The 20010-nt window shown below is 32.8% G+C and overlaps 1 protein-coding gene across 7 annotated transcripts in view; it reads right to left on the bottom strand.

The window, feature by feature from the left end:
* LOC132729282 (phosphofurin acidic cluster sorting protein 2-like) overlaps positions 1–20010 on the bottom strand; it is a 49573-nt gene that overhangs the window by 23363 nt on the left and 6200 nt on the right. For all 7 annotated transcript variants that reach the window (XM_060715002.1, XM_060715004.1, XM_060715003.1 and 4 more), the window contains exons 2-9: positions 8088–8175; positions 6255–6344; positions 4794–4919; positions 4057–4213; positions 3149–3315; positions 2869–2928; positions 2046–2197; positions 1392–1446 (exon numbers count right to left, since the gene is read on the bottom strand). In XM_060715002.1, the coding sequence (XP_060570985.1) occupies positions 1392–1446; positions 2046–2197; positions 2869–2928; positions 3149–3315; positions 4057–4213; positions 4794–4919; positions 6255–6344; positions 8088–8175 (895 nt within the window). The remainder of the gene's footprint in view (positions 1–1391; positions 1447–2045; positions 2198–2868; positions 2929–3148; positions 3316–4056; positions 4214–4793; positions 4920–6254; positions 6345–8087; positions 8176–20010) is intronic.

Below are 20010 nucleotides of genomic sequence, written 5' to 3' on the forward strand. Positions count from 1 at the left end.
TTTGATTACTGTACGTTTTTTTTTATTTTCAATTTTTTACCGTTTAAGAAAAAAAGAAAGAAAAAAAAGCATTTTCAAGGGAGAAAAAAAACGTTTTTTCCCCTTTAGAAAATTTGGCGCGGTTTCCAAAAAAAATGAAAAGAATTACATCGCCAATTTTCTAAAAATTTTCATAATAGATTTATAAAAACCTTGTCCGTGTGAAAAAAATTTCTGAATTAATAGGGCACTGTTTTTAAAAACCATTAAGTTTTCCATAATACCCCTAAAGGTAAAGCGGTTTTTCAAAAATTTTTGATTTAAAACCTTAGCCGCTGTTTCAATCCGAAACATCAAAGGAAGTGCCAACACTAATGACGTGTACACATATTCTATTGATTAAAAGTAGAAAAAGAAACTGTCATACTTTTTTGTGAAAAAAATATTGCGCATTTTAAATTATTGTGCAAGAAGAGTTATTTTATGGGATAAATAGCTTTCAATTATTGACATAATACAAATCGTGAGTGCATTTTGTTTATCTGTGTTACATTCATGTAAAGCTTTTATATGTTGGAAGGATTGTGTACATGTTTAACCATTAATAGCATATCGTTTGTAAATGGTTAAAAACTGATGATGATGATGATGATGAATCAGACTGGTTTATTTATACTTAAGTCAGATTTATTTTACAAAGAAATAAATAATTTATTTGGATAAAACTGGATCCTCCATTCAGCAGCCACCTGTCTTAAGCAGCCAAAATGACTGCATCCCTTGGCTGGCTGCTTAAGACAGTTTCGACTGTACTGGTGAAAAAAAAAAAAAAAAAAAAAAATCCTACCTATTCCTTGAGAGCATGTTACCCTAACAAAACAATTTTTTTTTTAGGCCTTAGACAGATAGATCTATGTCTTATTCCAATCACTACTTATTAGATATCTGTCAACCTTATTAACTCAAAAAAATATTTTTCATTTAAGTTCAATAACCATCATTAACATTTGAACATAACAGATAAAAGTATGTGTTACTTTTCTTTTCTGTTAAGTTTTTTATTTTGATTTGTTTTTTTGATGTGTGCGTTTCTTCTATGTAATAACAGAACTATTCATTCACTTATCACATGTTGATAAAGATTTTTTTTATCAAAAGTTTATGTCATAAAGTATAACTTGGATAAAATGATCCTTAAAATTTGATAATCAAACCTAATCAAAGGTAACAAAGTAAAATAGTAACAGTAATTGTATGAACACAACTAAAACCTTCTACCAACTGATAATATAAAATTATAACTACACAAATCTGATCCTCTGTCTGTATTGGTACAATACAAAACTTACTGATCATCAAACTTTACACATGCGATGTGGTATATAACTAGGGATGGTAAATGGTGAACTTACTGTTAAACTTTGTCTATCTATTTCATTAGTGCTCCCCTGTCCAGTGAAAAATGGCCTGAAATTATCAAGTTATACATAGATAATATGTATACTCACTGAAATCTAGCTTTACATTGATAAAGAAAAAAATTTATTTGCTATATTTTATTGCACATATTTACAGCTTAGTAAATAAGCAAATAAAGTAATACAAGTTCACATCAGCATGACAATAGGGTCCCAGAAGTTCTTGTTTAAAATTAGACACTGAAATTATTTTTATTAAAATTTCATTTAAACTTCCAAACAAGAAAATAGTGAAAAGAAAATGCAGTACTTAATTTTTCACACCAAAAAAAACCCAAACACCTACAATACTTTTTTCTAATATCAACCAAAACTATGCTGGGACCAAGTTATCAGTCTTTGCCACCAGTATAGAACCAGGCTAGCCTGTACCGCCATGCACTGAGTCTGACCAGGCTCTATACTGTTGACTGACCAACTTCCAATTTTTTATCTCGATATCCCCTAATTGGTAATGCACAGTTCCAAAACTGGAAACTGAACTTGTTCAGTTAAGAAATTCATCAGGTTAAACATTAAGACAAAGGTAACCAGGGTTAATAATCAAGATTAAAGAACAGAAAATAGGTTGGTAAAATGAAAAAATACCTTAATCTAGGTTTTGGTGTTGACATAACACTCATGGTATCTAGCTCTGGCTCGCTGTCACTTAACTCTTCCAGTTCTTCTATAAGATCATCAATGTCTGCAGGGTTTTCACCATCTCCTAACATCTCATGATCTGCTCCAACATCTAGCACCTGTTCATTGTAAATTAATATTCATACACAAATGTTGTAATGCCATGCAAATATAGAACATAATTACCACTTGCAGAGGCAGTTATGCATCCCTATTAAAATTTGGAGTTATTCTGTCATTGTAAATTAGTCTTAGTTTATACAAAGTTATTTTAGTTTGATTGTCTTGGAATCTATAAGCTTATTGAAACACTCACGAATCCGTTCCTGGAACCAACTAGTACTAAGCATTGAGTGTTGAGTTTCTTGCTCAAGGAAACAACAGCTTGCCCCTGACAGAGTTTGAACCCACGTTGTCAGCAATCCTTAGATTACCAGTCAGATGGGTTAAGCATTCGGCCACACAGCCACACTAAATCAGTCATTTGTCTCCTTAAAATTATCAAAACCTGGCACTTATGTCCCCTTTTCATAAATTAGCAGTTGTGCCCCCTTTAAATCTCCTGCTATTATAACTTGGCAGTTATCTCCTCTTATCAGAGTCAGCCACTGTATGCAACTTGGATAAATTGAGACAAATAATTATATGTTCCAGGGCACTAATATTTTGCTCAAATAACCTTTTTTTTTTTTAAATGTAAGCAATGAGCAGTTTGATTTTTATTTATGCAGTCTCAAAACTTTGACAACCCTCGAATTAAATGGTTTGTGAAATGTTTTTAATGACCTACCTCTTCTGAAATTTTGAATCTTTTCAACAATGCCACAAACTTCTGTTTCAAATTTCTTTGCTGAAATTAACACAACAGATTTTGTCCAATTCATTACATAAAAATGCATTTCAGATTGCCTTTGCTAAAATTAATTACAGATGCAGACAAAACAAGCTTCATAAATAACATATAATTAAAATTATTATTTAGTGTTTTTCAAACACCAGAATTGCAATTTAATGCTTTTGTATAAAAAAACCACACTCAACTTTAAAAATATGTATCAAACTATAAATACCCTATTCATGGCAGGTCTAACCTTTGACCTATTGACTTTTCGCTGTCTTGAATGCCCATCTTCTAACATCATTGGTTCACTGTCAGAAAGTTCATCATTAGACCAGTTTTCTTGATCTTCTTCATTTTCATCATCTTCAGAGTCCACATCTATATCTGGTGAGCGATCTGTCAGAGTAAATGATGTTTTAGTGTGTACATTTCAAAGGAATTTTATGGAATTAATGGTTTCATTGAATAACAATAGGGCAAACAACTTGTAAGGAACTCCACTTATAAAATAATTAAAAACCAGACACAAATTCATTTTCTAAAGTTAACCATCATAAACATTATTTGATACTATCAATTATGAAAATTGTGAAAAAGAGCAAATGCATAAATTAAATTAAATTAGGGATCACATAACACTGGTAAACTGCATCAATATTTCATTAGCTATGTAAATGATACTAACTTAAAATTCAATTGAAACAATTTCAACCTTTCCTCTGCCTCAGGAACCTATAAAATGTTAATTGCCTAATCAGATACAAAAAAAGTTGCAACAAAACTTTTTCTTGGCCCCATCAAGTGTACTTTCCAATGAATAATAACTGTCTGGTTAGCTTTATTGCAAAGCCTTGGACTGTGAATCAGGCAACTCTGGTTTGCTACTTGGATGGTGCAAGTCACTTTCATGTGATTGATCATGAAATCCTTTTTATGCCTATGCTTTGTCATGTACAGAAATAATATTAGTTCCTTGCCAAAGTGAAGGAACTAGTACGGCAAACTATTTGACAGCAAGCCAATGAACGATGCGATGACTGAAAACTGTACTGTGCTGAATACAAAGTAGCTTACAAGCATGGTTTAGAAGGTAAAGTACAAAATCACCACCAGGGACATATATATATTCGGTCCTACCTGCATCAGAAGCCATCTTTCTTCTTCCATTCTGATTCTCCTCATGATCTACAGGAGAACTGGATATATTGAGCATCGTAACCTTAGCAACAACATTTTTATGATCTTTAATATCTGTATATAGAGCCATTTCTCTGTTATCTGTATGTTGTAATACCTACAAATAACAATATAACTAATTTTATTACTTAGCCAACAATTTGCCACATGACCAAAATCATGCTCCTATACTTAAAGTAGGTGTGGCATCATATGTATGAATGTATACTAGAAATGTTTTAAAATTGACTTCATTTCAACTCAGTAGTTATGTTGCTGACAATTTGACTATGCAGCAGTACAACATCTTTAGAAAATTTGAAGAAAAAATCCTTCAAGGGGTATAGAGTGATAGAGTGGACAGTATGGAGATGAAATGATTGATGTGAGAGCAACTGCAGGGGTATAGTTAAGTCAGATGATAAACATTAATGGATCTGCCAGGGCTTTTTTTCACAGGTTGGGGAAGCAGTCCTGCCCTTTTGGGGGAAAATTACATGGTATATTTGCAAAAGGGGAAGAAAAACTTAATGTAAATTTTATTTTTGGGGGAAACTGCATGATTTTAAAGAATTTTTCTTTGGGAAAGCAGCCCTATAAAGGCCCATGCTATAGAAGATAAAAAGCCCTGTCTGCATATAAAAGCAAATCAATTTTTATAACTGAAATTATTGAATAAAAAAAAAATAACAAAGCACCTCTGCCATACTAAGTTGTCCTACAGCCAATGTTTTATATCCAATAATCGGCCGATTTTTATATCTTTTTCTTCTCTGTAACATCACCTGTAGTTTGTTGCCATCTCTCTTCAGGAAATGAGGATACTATATGATAGAAATAAATATAAGATTATTTTAACTGGACATTCAAACAAACAACAAAACATATTACAAGAACAGTCAAACTTTCTTAAAGGACTGGCACTTTAATCAATTAATCAAAAACTTTTTGAACAAGATATACCTTAGACTCCTATTCTAAGTATTATATGAGTTTTGTTGACATGATTGTTTACTTGTTTATAAAACTTATTAATTATTCAACATATTCCAGGTATTATCTCTTCTATAAATAATAACCAGGGATTTTTAAAAGAATTTACGTATATCAGTAAAAAAAAATTGAAGCTCCCGTTAAGAACATACTGAGTGTTCTATTGTATCACTGACTGCTACAGTGATATTATGATCGTTTATGTTTATTGTAAAAAATTGCTTTGAGTGATAACAAAGATCGGGTTTTACCCCTCAGGTTTTGCATTTAATTCACTATAATATGAAAGTAATTGATTTTCTTTATTGACAGTTAAATTTTCACAAATTCACATAGCATGATTAAACTTTGATAGTGCATGTTTAGCAGCTGTGTATAAGAATTTTTTTTTTATCATGGGCCAATATACAAACAAAGTATCAAGCACTCCTGTCTAGTTTTCACCCAGGAAAATTACATATTCTCAACTAGTAAACGGCAAATTTTGTAACAAACATTAAGACTTAAAAGTCAACATGCTTTTTGAAGAACCTATTATTCAAATTTTGAGTGTGTTAAATATTTACCATTTCACATCAATGCCCTGACAAGTTTTGAAATCTGGCACAGTATATCAACACTTGTAATATGTAGTTTAATGATAAAATTTAAACTATAAATTTGCCCTGTTTTGACTTTGGAACTGTCCATTGTTTACATATTAAGTATGCTTGTTTTTGCTAAATTTTACACTGACTTCAAAACACCTTTTTTGCTCATATCTTGGTGGTCAATCTACCGAGTCAGCAATCATGGATAACTATTAACCAGTAATAACAAATTTCCTCGCAAGTGCCCAACTATAAATCTCACATGATTTCTGAATTAGCGGTGAAAACTTACAAGATCAATTATTGTCATAGAGTGGATAGAACCAACAAACCCTGGATTACTTACCTCTCAACTTAACAAACGATCTAAGCAGGCCAACAAAGAGGTTTCAACATAAAATTATTAAAACTCAGCAGCCAACTTTATAAAAATATCCTAATCAAGCAGCAATCAGTACAGAGTCTATTCAGAGAGTCTTGACTCTGCTGATGAATAAGGCACTTCATTTTTGTTCCATTAATTAGCCTCGTGATTGAACCTATTAGCCTCGCGATTGAACCGTATGTATTTTTTACCTGCAACATGAACGACAGATCCAGCTGTACGTCGGCAGTGTCACCTCGTGGAATCTCTATCTCATTTGATCTCAATACTCGCTTTGAACTCTATTACAAAACATAAATATTAATAAAAAATTTTGAAATGAAATACAATTGAACCTGTTCTTATAGACTGTCTGAGGAATATTGTTTAGAAAGATGATGCCTTCAACAATGTTGTACTAAAATCATACAAAATAGAAACTAAGGTGATGACCTTTAAACACATGCATTCAGTACATGTGGATTTTATAAGAAAGCAGATTTTGTCATTGTGAACAAGTTTAACATTGACCTCAATTGTGGATGTTAATTATTACACTTCAAATTCCTGACATCTTTACAAAATAAGACTACCATATTTAAACCAGGTAAAAAGATTATCTGATTAAGATATCATTTACATACTCCACTTTAATCAGGCCAATGCTATATGTAAAATTGTATTATGTCAAATAGTCAGTACATCATTACACATAATTTGAGGCTTTCAGGGGATTTTTTTACATCATAATCTTACATATAATTTACAAAATCATACACTTTGCATACAAATAAATATAAATTATGATTCAGACATGTACTTCCTTATTAATAATGAACATAAAATATAAATAAAGTTTATACAGTAATCATTTCCAAATTTAATGGACAAAAAGCATGAAATCTTAATGTCACGGTTGATAATTCTTTAATTGATGAATAAAATTTGCAAATGGATACTTAAGTCTGTTCATCTTCACGGAACAGAGTATATTACATATGAGCCGCGTCACGACGAAACCAACATAGTGCGTTTGCAACCAGCATGGATCCAGACCAGCCTGCGCATTCGCGCAGTCTGATCAGGATCCATGCTGTTGAATAACCAACCCTATTACAGGTAGAGAAACTGATAGCGAACAGCATGGATCCTGATCCGCGCAGGCTGGTCTGGATCCATGCTGGTCGCAAACGCAGTGTTGGTTTTGTCGTGACGCGGCTCATATATGTATTAAAAAAACCTCCTTTATTTAATCAGGCATATTATGTCATAAAATTAATTATATATTATAAGTGTGGTTCAAATATTCTAAAGCATGCACTGCTTTTATTATCTCTTGCCACTTAATATATTAGCATAATGCATAAATAAACACAAAAAACCTTCTATAAATAAACGATATTGATCAAAATCTTATGAGAAATGAATCATACTTTTTTATCAATATTTTGGTAAAGGACTGGCTTATAAATAATAACTATTCACAATGCAACATTTCCATAATAGTAAAAGACATTTTCTTACTTGATTTATACATGTGAAAATAGCTAACATACTATCTAAATATGTGAAAAAATTTACATATATCAATATTTTATCATTTAATAAAAGAAAGTTTCAGACTTCATTTATGCATGTATCTTGATTAATCAGATTATAAGAAATAACTCAGAACAGTTTTAACCTAACACTAAACAGCTTATTTTTCTTAATTTTCATGTTTTTTAATTTTCAAGTGTGAGCTTTAGTCATAAAAGTATGGAAGAATATTCTGGCTATGTTAATGGGGCCAATTTTTCTACCTTGGATCTGCTTATGAAAAGAAAAAACACTGGTAAATATTTTTACAATCTTTAAATGACACATCCCTGTCTAAGTAAAGTTCAATTACATTTGTATATTTATAGTAGATCTAATAGAATAGAAAGTCAGTCCTTTGATACTTCATATAAATTGCATAAAACAATGAATTTCTAGCCCTTTTCTTATATATATTTTGATAATTTGTTGCACCTATCAGCTCTGTAGCAATATTTAAATCTTACCTGCATTTTCATGGCAATTATAACTGAAGTTAGCTCATTTTCTAGAGGTTTAAGCACAATAAGTCTTGTCAGTCTTAAACTGCATATTCTGAAAATAAAACATGTATTTATTTAATTAAACAGAAATTTTTGATACATTCATTATCCAATGCTACAAAAATTTTAATACAAAGCTCCACATATTGGCTTTCGGCAGTATTATTTTACGCATCAATTATGGCTTCTGGGATTTTTCATCTTGCCTGCAGATCCAAAGCAATCAAGGTTTGGGGACAAGTGCTGTAGGCCTATCACTGATTTCATCCTTGGCCAGTAACCTTCATATCATGAGGGTAAACATACAGTAATCAAATCTATCATGCTTCATCAAGTTGCTCTGATCATATTCTTTAAATGATTAAAATACAATTTTCTTCCAGTGATAATGCTCAACAGTAGATAACTTGACATTTCAAAATGTATCACAGATAATTCATAAAGCAAGATATAAGTAATACAGATTAAAGCTGTTCTGTACTTCTAAACAGCATTGCAAATAAGCTCTTTTAAAATACTGAAGGCTAAAACTCTAGTATAGTACTACTGTTACTACAATGCCATGTATGGGTGTTATCATAGAGATTGTGCATTAAATACATGTACGTTGTTAGTTGACTTAAGGTCAATTAAAGTGTACATGTACCTGTTAATTAAGGTCAACATGTATGAGTTAATCAAAGTATTGATGAATTCAGAGTTGAATAATTTGAGATTCTTCTTCAGATGATAACATAAATGCAATACATTTATTAATTGTGTAGCAACTAATAACCCTTCCTTCTGCCTGTGGTATAAAGTTTGGATTAAATCTACATGTAGTTGAAACATACCTAGACACACCACAAATGTATTATTTAACTGTTAAAATAAGTTTAGATGCAGACTATATAGGAAATGAACATAGAAAAAATGTGTACATTAATTCCTATTTACTATCAAATCAAGACAGTAAACATAGTAACACACCTCCTCTATTGTTTGTGACAGGTCTATATTTTTCGGATAGACCTGTTTAACAAAAGAAAGTCCATTATGAGGTCTATCTTTTGCATGTGCACAGGTCTGTTCAAGTCAGACAGACCCGGTCATGAAAAACACGTGAAAAAATAGACCTGCCTATGCACAGGCAAAGAAAATGTGAAACGAAATAAAAACAAGATTGCATTTGAGAAAAATGCTATGCCACCGCATGTTTCAAATTTCATAGCTGTACATCAAAGGACAAGAAAGTAGGTCACATCATCAAAATCTAGGTCAAAGTTCAATTTTACAACTAAAACTGTGCACATGGTCAAAATGTCATTGCTGTACATCAAAGGACAAGAAAGTAGGTCACTGTCCTCTTGGGCAAGGCATAATTTTGACCCAAGGGTTTAATAACAATCTTGATACAGGTCCACCAAACAACATTTCAAGTCAAATACATTGTATCTAAGCTATAGCTTTCTCCCATTCAGAAAACATTTGTTTTATTTTCTGTTTTTACTACGTGAACATAATGAGAATCACTGCCCCTGGGCAGGGCCAATTTTTGACATTTGAACAACTTTGGTAGAGGACTTATAGATGATATTATATATCAAACATCAAAGCTCTATGCCTTGAACCTTCAGACAAAATTTTTTTTTCACTATATGTACATAATGAAAATCAATGACCCCCGGGGCGGAACCAATTTTGACCCCAGGGCTATAATTTGAACAATCTTGCTAGAGGTCCACTACACAATGTTTTCATGCAAAATATCTTAACTCTATCCTTTGTAAATTTAGAGAAGACAAGAGGCAACATTTGAACAACTTTGGTAGAGTACCTTTAGATGATATTATTTAACAAATATTAAAGCTCTAAGCCTTTGTACCTTCAGACAATAAAGATTTTTTTTATTTTTTACTATATGTATATATTGTAATCAATGACCCCCAGGGCGGGGGCAATTTTGACCCCAGGACTATAGTTTGAACAATCTTGCTAGAGGTTTACAACACAATGTTTCATGCAAAATATCTAACCTGTAGCATTTGTCAATTGCTAGAAGAATTTTTTTTAAGTTTTTAACTATATACATATAAGGAAAACCATGACCCCTGGGGCATGGCTGATTTTGACCCCAGGGCTATAATTACACAATCTGGGTAGAGGTCTACCAGACAATGCCTTATGCAAAATATCTAAGCTCTAGACCTTTGGGTCTTTACAAGAAGGTGTTTTAAGTTTTTACTATATGTACATATAGCGAAAATCAATGACCCCGGGGCGGGGCCGATTTTGACCCAAGGGCTATAATTTGAACAATCTTGGTAAGGGTCTACCAGATGATGCCTTATGCAAAAATCTAAGCTCTAGGCCTTTTTGGTTTTTACAAGAAGGTATTTTAAGTTTTTACTATATGTACATAGTGAAAATCAATGACCCCCCCGGGGCGGCGCCAATTTTGACCCCAGGGCTATAATTTGAACAATCTTGTTAGAGGTCTACTAGACAATGCCTTATGCAAAATATCTAAGCTCTAGGCCTTTTGGGTCTTTACAAGAAGATTTTTTTAATTCATTCTAATAATTCCTTTTGGTTGCCATGGCAACCAGATTTCTATATGGAATGAAATTCTTTGAACAACTTTGGAAGCCCTTCACCCAAGGAACAATCCTGCCAAGTTTGGTTGAAATTGGACTAGTGGTTTTTCACAAGAAGATTTTTTAAGTTCACTATATAATCTATATAACACACACACAAACACACACACAAACACACACACACACAGGTGAATCGCTATATGCCACCGCATCGCAGATGCTGCGGTGGCATAAAAATAAAAATTGAAATAAAATGTAAATGATTAACATGATGTTCCTGTCTTACAAACTCGGGATACATTTTTGAAACAAGATAATGTTTAATGAATGCACTAAGCAATTATTCCAGCATCCCTGTATTTAATCTTTGAATAAAAATAATGGATAGCATATCAAAGTTAGGTCACATTTAACATTTAATTAATTGCGTCATTTTTCAAAGTAAAGAGATATGTAAGTGGTTCTTCTGTCATTTAGTTCACAATATAACAAAAATGGACGCTTCTCTATGAAACTATAGTAGTAATCACAGCATACTTATTACGAGTTTGAATCACCTAATCCAAAACATCTTAACATTTCTAGAAAATTCGCAATACTTATTATTTTTAAAGGGAAAAGCAAAATATATATTGTATTTAAGAAGAACGTTGATAAAAGCTTAACTCTATATGCGTTGTGTTAAAAAATAATATTTGTGCTTTGCATCAAATGCTTCAGATCAGCCATAGCGCAAGCCAGTATAGTTTTACGGTGTGTAAGTTGGATATCGGCCATGTACATCGATCTTTCTGTTTAGGAAAGACCTGGTCACGAATTTCATGAAACACCTCGAGTGCTAAACAGAAAGACCTCATACTCGGTCGATATCCTATACATATATCAACTTTAAGTTATTGTTTGGACTGGCCTGAAGTACTGGTATTTTGTTATCATTTTTCCAAATAAATGAATAGAATTTGATTATTTATCTACTGATGATCGTTTTTCATTGTTATGTTTGATTCAATATAAAATGGTATGAGATCATCAAACAATAATAAATACTTATGTAATGAGAACTGATACTTGATTCAAATATGATAAAAATATAGTATCAATTACAATAATAGTACTTAACTGCTACTTATTTGACACTGTTTTTATCATCCTAATTCACTGTCACTTTTCAAGGCTGTTCATATTTTAGCTGACTGAAGTAGTGATTCTGTTATTAAATGTATGTAATGCTGAGACAGAATGAGTACTGTTTTTATATAACCTATATACTTTATTCTGTATCCCCTCCCTTGGGCCATACATCACTATTTACTGACCAAACATAACGACCCATTCTGTAATTCTAATTTTCAGTCTCACTGTCCCTGATGCTTATTTTTATCAAGACCATTTAAAATTTTCATCCAACAATCCTGTGCATAACACAGTCTATAACACTAACAAGAGGGCCATGATGGCCCTTGAGGTCGCTCACACTGTATTAGGCCCCCCCAACCTGTATATAGGCCCCCCAACCCCACCCCCCCCCCCCAAAGTTGCAGAGCCAATTTAACCCAAGGGCTTTTATTTGCACAAACTTGGTAGACACCCATAAGAAGATGTTTCATGCTAAACATTTAAGCTCTAGCTCATTGGGCTTTTTAAAGAAGATTTTTTTAAAGTTTTTACAATACACATATAGTTAAAACAATAACACCCCTGGGCCGGGCCAGTTTTGACCCCAGGGCTTTTATTTGAACAAACTTTGAAGACACTTACTAGAAGATGTTTCATGCTTAATATCTAAACTCTAGCTATTTGGGTTTTTTCAAAGAAGATTTAAAGTTTTTGCTAAAACACATATAAAGAAAATCAATTGACCCCCGGGGCGGGGCAAAATTTTGACCCCTGGGCTTGTATTTGAACAAACTTGGTAGACACCTATTAGAACATGTTTGATGCTCAATATCTTAGCCATAGCTCTTTGAGTTCTTTAAAAGAAGATTTTTTAAGTTTTTACTATATGCATTATAGGGAAAATCAATGACCCCCGGGCGGGGCCAATTTTCACCCAAGGGCTTTTTATTTGAACAAACTTGGTAGACACCCAATAGAACATGTTTTCATGCTAAATATCTTAGCTCTAGCTCTTTGGGTTCTTTAAAGAAGATTTTTTAAGTTTTTACTATATGCATATAGGGAAAATCAATGACCCCCGGGGCGGAGCCAATTTTGACCCCAGGGCTTTTATTTGAACAAACTTGGTAGACACACACTAGAAGATTTTCATGCCAAATATCTAAGCTCTAGCTCTTTGAGTTCTTTAAAAGAAGATTTTTAAGTTTTTTACTATATGCATATAGGGAAAATCAATGACCCCCGGGGCGGGGCCAATTTTCACCCCAGGGCTTTTATTTGAACAAACTTGGTAGACACCCATTTGAACATGTTTCATGCTAAATATCTTAGCTCTAGCTCTTTGGGTTCTTTAAAAGAAGATTTTTTAAGTTTTTACTATATGCATATAGGGAAAATCAATGACCCCCCGGGGCGGGGCCAATTTTGACCCCAGGGCTTTTATTTGAACAAACTTGGTAGACACTCACTAGAAGATGTTTCATGCCAAATATCTAAGCTCTAGCTCTTTGAGTTCTTTAAAAGAAGATTTTTTAAGTTTTTACTATATGCATATGGGGAAAATCAATGACCCCCGGGCGGGGCCAATTTTCACCCCAGGGCTTTTATTTGAACAAACTTGGTAGACACCCATTAGAACATGTTTCATGCTAAATATCTTAGCTCTAGCTCTTTGGGTTCTTTAAAAGAAGATTTTTTAAGTTTTTACTATATGCATATAGGGAAAATCAATGACCCCCCGTGGCGGGGCCAATTTTGACCCCCAGGGCTTTTATTTGAACAAACTTGGTAGACACTCACTAGAAGATGTTTCATGCCAAATATCTAAGCTCTAGCTCTTATGGTTTTTTAAAAGAAGATATTTAAAGTTTTTTCTTTCGGTTGCCATGGCAACCAGAGTTTTGCATGGAATTAAATTCTTTGAACAATTTTTAAAGGTGACCACCAAAGGAACATTCCTGTGAAGTTTGGATGAAATTGGCTTAGTGGTTTATGAGGAGATGTCATTTAAAGTAAAAGTTTAGGGACGGACGGACGAACGGTCGGACGACGGACGGACGACGGACGGACGCCGGACGGACGGACGCCGGACGAAAAGCGATCACAAAAGCTCACCCTGTCACTTTGTGACAGGTGAGCTAAAAATCAGGAGGTTGACGGCAGAATAATGCAACTGTAAACAAAATAAGACTTTTGCTACATAGACTTCAACTTTTTGATTTTTGAATAAGGTTGTCTTGCTGTGAAAATACTTCTGCAAATGACTTGCAAAAAAAACTACAGAACTTTCAAATTTGTTTAGACCCTGGACTTATCTTTTATATTTTTTATCACTATTGTAAAATTTACAGTGCTCTGTTTTGCTTTGTACATTCTTCTCATGTATTTTATTAATTAAGTTATTTTCACTTGGCCTTCAGGACAAGTTCTTTCATGATTTATGGTAAACCATATCTACACAGGGATCATTCTTGGGCGGCACTTTGTGCAATTTCTCATCAAAATCACATTGAAATTGGTAAAATGAGAGAAAATCTCACATTACAAATCTGCAAGTAATTGCATCGTAGAAATACACAATATTCCGTACATCAGCTGCATGTGTGTTAAATGTAAAGTTGGTACTTATTGCATGTCAATACTTATGTGTAATTAGTCACTCACAGCCCATGTGTTTTCCAGTAATTTAGTATAATTATGCTACTATAATGCATTGTTTTAGTAATAATCTGCCGAAAATACTATGTTCAGGCTTTTTGTTGTAACTTTGAATAATCCATATATAAATAAAATAATAATTATTTAACTCAACCATTTTGGAAAATTGAAATAAGACTTGGTAAGTTTGCACACATCCAATCAAGTATAAATAGACTCTTTTCTCAATAATAATTAATGGCAGATTGACCTAGCATTGATTAACACATTCTGTTTAGTACACAAAGTCTGAAGGCATCAGTATATCATCAATATTTATAGAGTTACTAGTATTCACTTTAAACTTTGACGGTTAATTTGTGTGAAAGGCTGATAATCCAATCAGAGACAATACTAAACCACTTAATGGAAACTAGAAATGTGTCCATAGGACATGGGTGCCCCCACACGCCACTGTTCTGTCAATCTTATGACTCTAGGTCAATTTTTTTTTTAACTACATGTGCCAGAAGTTGAAAACTAAAAATCTTTTACTAAGTAACAAATACTGGCTAAATCCTCAAGCAAGAACTTTGCAAATACTGAATAAATCCACAAGCAAACCCCAAGGTGCATAAGTACACATACTGACCAACATTCTTGTAAACTTTCAGGCCAACAAGTCAAATACTTTTTGAGCTATGCATGAACAAGCTGAAAATTGCAAATTTATACTACTGTAAGTCAAGGGCAATAACTTTAACAAAACTGGAAAAAAATCCACATGCAAAGTCCCAGGTGCATAACTTCACAGTGATGTTGATCATTATTCCTGTAATTTAGTGATGTTGATCATTATTCCTGTAAAGTTGGTTGATTCTAACTCAAGGAACAAATAACACAACATAATGAAACGTTTTTTTCTAAGTCAAGGGCAATAACTCTACAAATACTGGATAAATCCACAAGCGAAACCCAAGGTGCACAACTACATATGCTGAGCAACATTCCCGTAAGGTTTCATGACTCTATGTCAAATCCTTTTTGAGTAACATGGGACTCAAGTTGAAAATTGCAAAAAAATTCAAAGTCAAGGGCAATAACTATAAAAATACTTAATAAAGCCACACGAAAATACCCAAATGCACAACTACACATGCAGATCAACATTCCTGTAAAATTTCATGACTTTACGTCAAATCCTTTTTGAGTTACATACGACATAAGTTGAAAATTGCAAATTTTTACTAAGTCAAGGGCAATAACTCTAAAAATACTAAATAAATCCACATGAAAATACCCAAGTGCACAACTGCACATGCTGATCAACATTCCTTAAGTTTCATGACTGTAGGTCATATACTTTTGAGTTACATGCGACACAAGTTGAAAATTGCAAATTTTTACTAAGTCAAGGGCAATAACTCTAAAAATTCTGAATAAATCCACACGAAAATATCCAGGTGCACAACTGCACATGCTGATCAACATTCCTGTTAAGGTTCATGACTCTAGGTAAAATACTTTTTGAGTTACGTGCGACACAAAAGAGACCAGACCGAAGGACGGAAAAGGGTAAATCTAAATTTATGCCCCCCCCAAAGTGGGGGCACAAAAACATAAAGAGGTAAAGGGGTATAATAATCCAAATATTAGTAATCAAGAATTATGTACTTATTTCTATACATATAAATTGATTGAATAGCGGACAAAACATAAACAGTGTTTAGATATTTATGTTGAACACTACTAAATCACTTACTTTATTGCATTTTGTTAACACAGTATCAAAAAGGTCGTCAATTAGCTTATTAATATATAAACATACCTTAAAGTTAGTTTTCAACCCTACCTCCTATTTATTATCATATTAATATTATTTGCAGAAAGTCTGAATGGGGCTGGGCTGTAGCGCTCTTAGATAACATGTAATTATGTGTGTAAGTTAAATTGAAATCAAATTAAAATCGATGGCTCACACTGTCGGCTGCCATGGTTGCGATTTGCATAATTTTATTAGATTGGCGATTATTTTTGCATTTTGGCTACAAAAACTGGCGATCAAACAGTGATTATACATGTATATGGTGTAAAATTCCATAAGAATGCAGTAGACCCAATTAACACCAGCTACTGGTAGGTGGATTTAATAGAGTGTCAACTTTTTATGATTACTATCGCCAGAGGTGATGAAATTACATATGAGATGTACATTTGTATGAGTACTTTAAAGATATTGTCCAACATTATAATAGCCATCAAATATCCACCAATTAGCCAGAGACATCGCCTTAAAATTGATAAACTGAATATAAACCAACCTAAATTTGCCGTAAATTGCAAATTTATTTTTTTTGCTTTAAGCTCCTTGACTGAATCACCAGTGAAAAATAATGATAAAATATTTAAAAAGTATTTACTTCCAAACAATTATATGCACAACAACCAAAATTGTGAATATTTCTGCAGAAAACAGAGAAAAATTCAATTGTCACATATTTTCCCGACACAGATATTTTTATTAAAATAAAAAAGCGAAAATAAGCTATGTTCTGTTGAAAAATCTTTACCATTATGACGATGACATTTTTCGGTAAGTTATGCAGAAAAAGTTTGCAATCTGTGAACTTGTTTGCAAGGCTAATAAAATTATGACAGACCTACTCCAGTTCTGTGTAAAATGTGGAAATTGACAGTTGTAAATAAATATTTTATTACATGCTTTTCGGTGGTTTATAGAAATACATGTATATCAGTGAAATATAAACCTGTTATTTCACTGTTCGATAAGAATTGATGTAACAATTATTAACATAAGTTATGCAGAAAAACATAGAAAGTTACTTTATTAAAGTAAATAACCACTTTGTAAAACATCACCTTTAAATTACGTAAAAATAACAACTCTGTATGGAGATTAACAAAAATTTTACGGGGAAGTCAAAGGCCGAGACCACGAAGCGGGCACAGGATTTGGCTTGCCCGACTATAGACTACACATATATATTTAAAATCAAATAAAAAACAATTAATGAATAAATAGAATTCAAATAGAATTCTACAACTAGAAGCAGAGCTCACGCTGTTGGTCGCCATAGTCGCCATTTGCAATTATCTTATAAGAGTGACGATTATTTTTGCATTTTGGCTACAAAATCTGGCGCTTATTTTTTACTTCCAACAGTGTTTATATAAGGTGTAAAAATTGATAAAGAATGCAGTAGACCCAATTAACACCAGCGGGTGGATTTAATTGAGTGTCAACTTTTTATCGGTCACATGCTGCTTACTATATTGCCCGAGGTGATAAAAATACATGCGAGATGTAAAATTGTATAAGTACTTTAAAGATATTGTCCAGTATTATAAAAGCCATCAAATATTCGTCAATTAGCCACAAAAATCGTCTTAAAATTGATAAACTGGATATTGACCAACCCAAAATTTACCGTAAATTGCAGTAATTGCAAATTTTGAATTTTTTTCTTTTAAGCTGCTTGACTGAATCACCAGTGAAAAACAATGATAAAATATTCAAAAAGTATTAACTTCCAAACAACTATTTGCACAACAACCAAAATTGTGAATATTTCTTCAGAAAACAGGAAAAAATCTGATTGTCACATATTTTCGCGGCACCGATAATTTTGATATTTATTTAAAGGTGAAAATAAGCTATGTTCTGTTTAAAAATCTTTACTATCAGGGCTTGAGCTAGGTCAAAATTTTAGGGAGAAGTGACTCCAGCTGATTTAGGGAAAAGTGAGGAGACTTTAGGGAGAAGTTGGGAGACATATAAGGCGTCGTCATCTGGAGAATTATAAGCTAGGAAACTTTACAAACCAGAAAAGAAATCAGAAACACTTCTCAAATAAACAATTCTACTATAAATCTACTTTTCATAAATGTATACCAATAGCAAACACAATATTTACATATACATGGGTGCAAGTTGAAAATTTGGAAAAGCCTGAAAACCTTTATTCATAATCATTTTCCTACATAATCTTATAGTAAAACATGATGAAATTTGTCACACAAAAAAAACAGAGCTTCAGGCATATGCCTGAAAACTTGCATACATACATGTATGTTGTGAGTATGTTTAGTTGGTAACAATATTCAGGGCAGAGCAGTGCCACTTGCCATTAGCACGGATTTACAGACTGGTCATCATCTACAATTTTCCTTAAGCGATTTGCCCACAAGCCAGAATTTTAGAGACATTTAATTTTGTATAACTTTATCAGCGTGTTAACTTTACGGAGTTCAATGTACTAATAAAATATTAGATACAAATCTTCACATATCGTTAATTTCAACAGATTAGTGCTCCGAAAGGTTTTTAACAATCGAGTTTTCGATCATATTCACACCTTTAAGACGTTGGGCATTGTTTATCTTTACTCGTCAAAACACTTCAACAATTATCAACAATTATGTACATGCAGGTGTCTTTAATCATGCAATCGGCGAAAATTGATTGAATCTGTCGCCATTTTGTGTAATTGTCAACAAATAGCCGCAGTATGTTAGTGTGTATGTTAGTGTGTTCTGATTTGTCAATCGCATGAATACATAATGAGAATGATCTACATAGTGAACTCTTGCCTTGCGGCGTGTATTAGACTTTGTTGATGTTGACACGCGTTTTTAACTAGCGGATTAACGGTAATTGGTTGTAATTGAGAAGTAAATAAATTGTTAACAGACCTAGCGTCGTAAAAAGTATGACAGATCACTAAAAAATCGGGCGACTTCAAAATCGCTTTGAAGTTTGTTTTAGGCGAAGTCGCTGATCCGAAGGCGACTTCTTCGCCCAAGTCGCTCAAGCCCTGACTATTATGGCAGAAAATTTGTATTTCATTGGTGATGATGACATTTTTCAGTAAGTTATTCAGAAAAAAGGCTTAATTCTGTGAATGAGTTTGCAAGTGTTATTTCTATAGGCTAATATGACCTAGATCTACTCCAGTTCTGTGTGAAATGTGGAAATTGACAGTGGTTATAGCTGACAAAATTTGATTAGAACAATCAAAAGAAATTGTCTGATAACAGCATTATGTAAAGTTATAATGAATCTTTAATATTATTGTTATACAGTAATTATACTATATTATATAACATTTTTATTCTGTTCTATAATAACAATTAAAGTTGTGGTTCTATGTAAAAAAAGGTAGTTATCAATATACACAAATGTACCAGTTTATTGTCCAACAATATTGACCTGGCACTTCATTAATTTCCGTAAAGGTCAGGTGATAAACAGTGGTATCTAACAAATATATCGATATTTTGTTTACTTCACAAGTCAATGAGTTGTGGTGTATTGGTATAGATGCCTGACTACTGATTTGAAGTTCCCTGGTTCGATACCTTACCAACAGCACGTTATGAGGACATGCATTTTTTTAAATTTTATTTTGAGATTTACTTGCGAGAAATAATTTGACATCGTTTTACTACATCTGGTTTTTAAGATATCTTTTAAGTAGTATTTTTTATACAATTTTATTTTTTATTTAATTACATTATCTTTAATTAATAAAAAGAAC

Source organism: Ruditapes philippinarum, unplaced genomic scaffold (genome assembly GCF_026571515.1).
Source record: "Ruditapes philippinarum isolate M1 unplaced genomic scaffold, ASM2657151v2 ctg17_1_1_1_1, whole genome shotgun sequence".
In the NCBI taxonomy this organism is placed as follows: domain Eukaryota; kingdom Metazoa; phylum Mollusca; class Bivalvia; order Venerida; family Veneridae; genus Ruditapes; species Ruditapes philippinarum.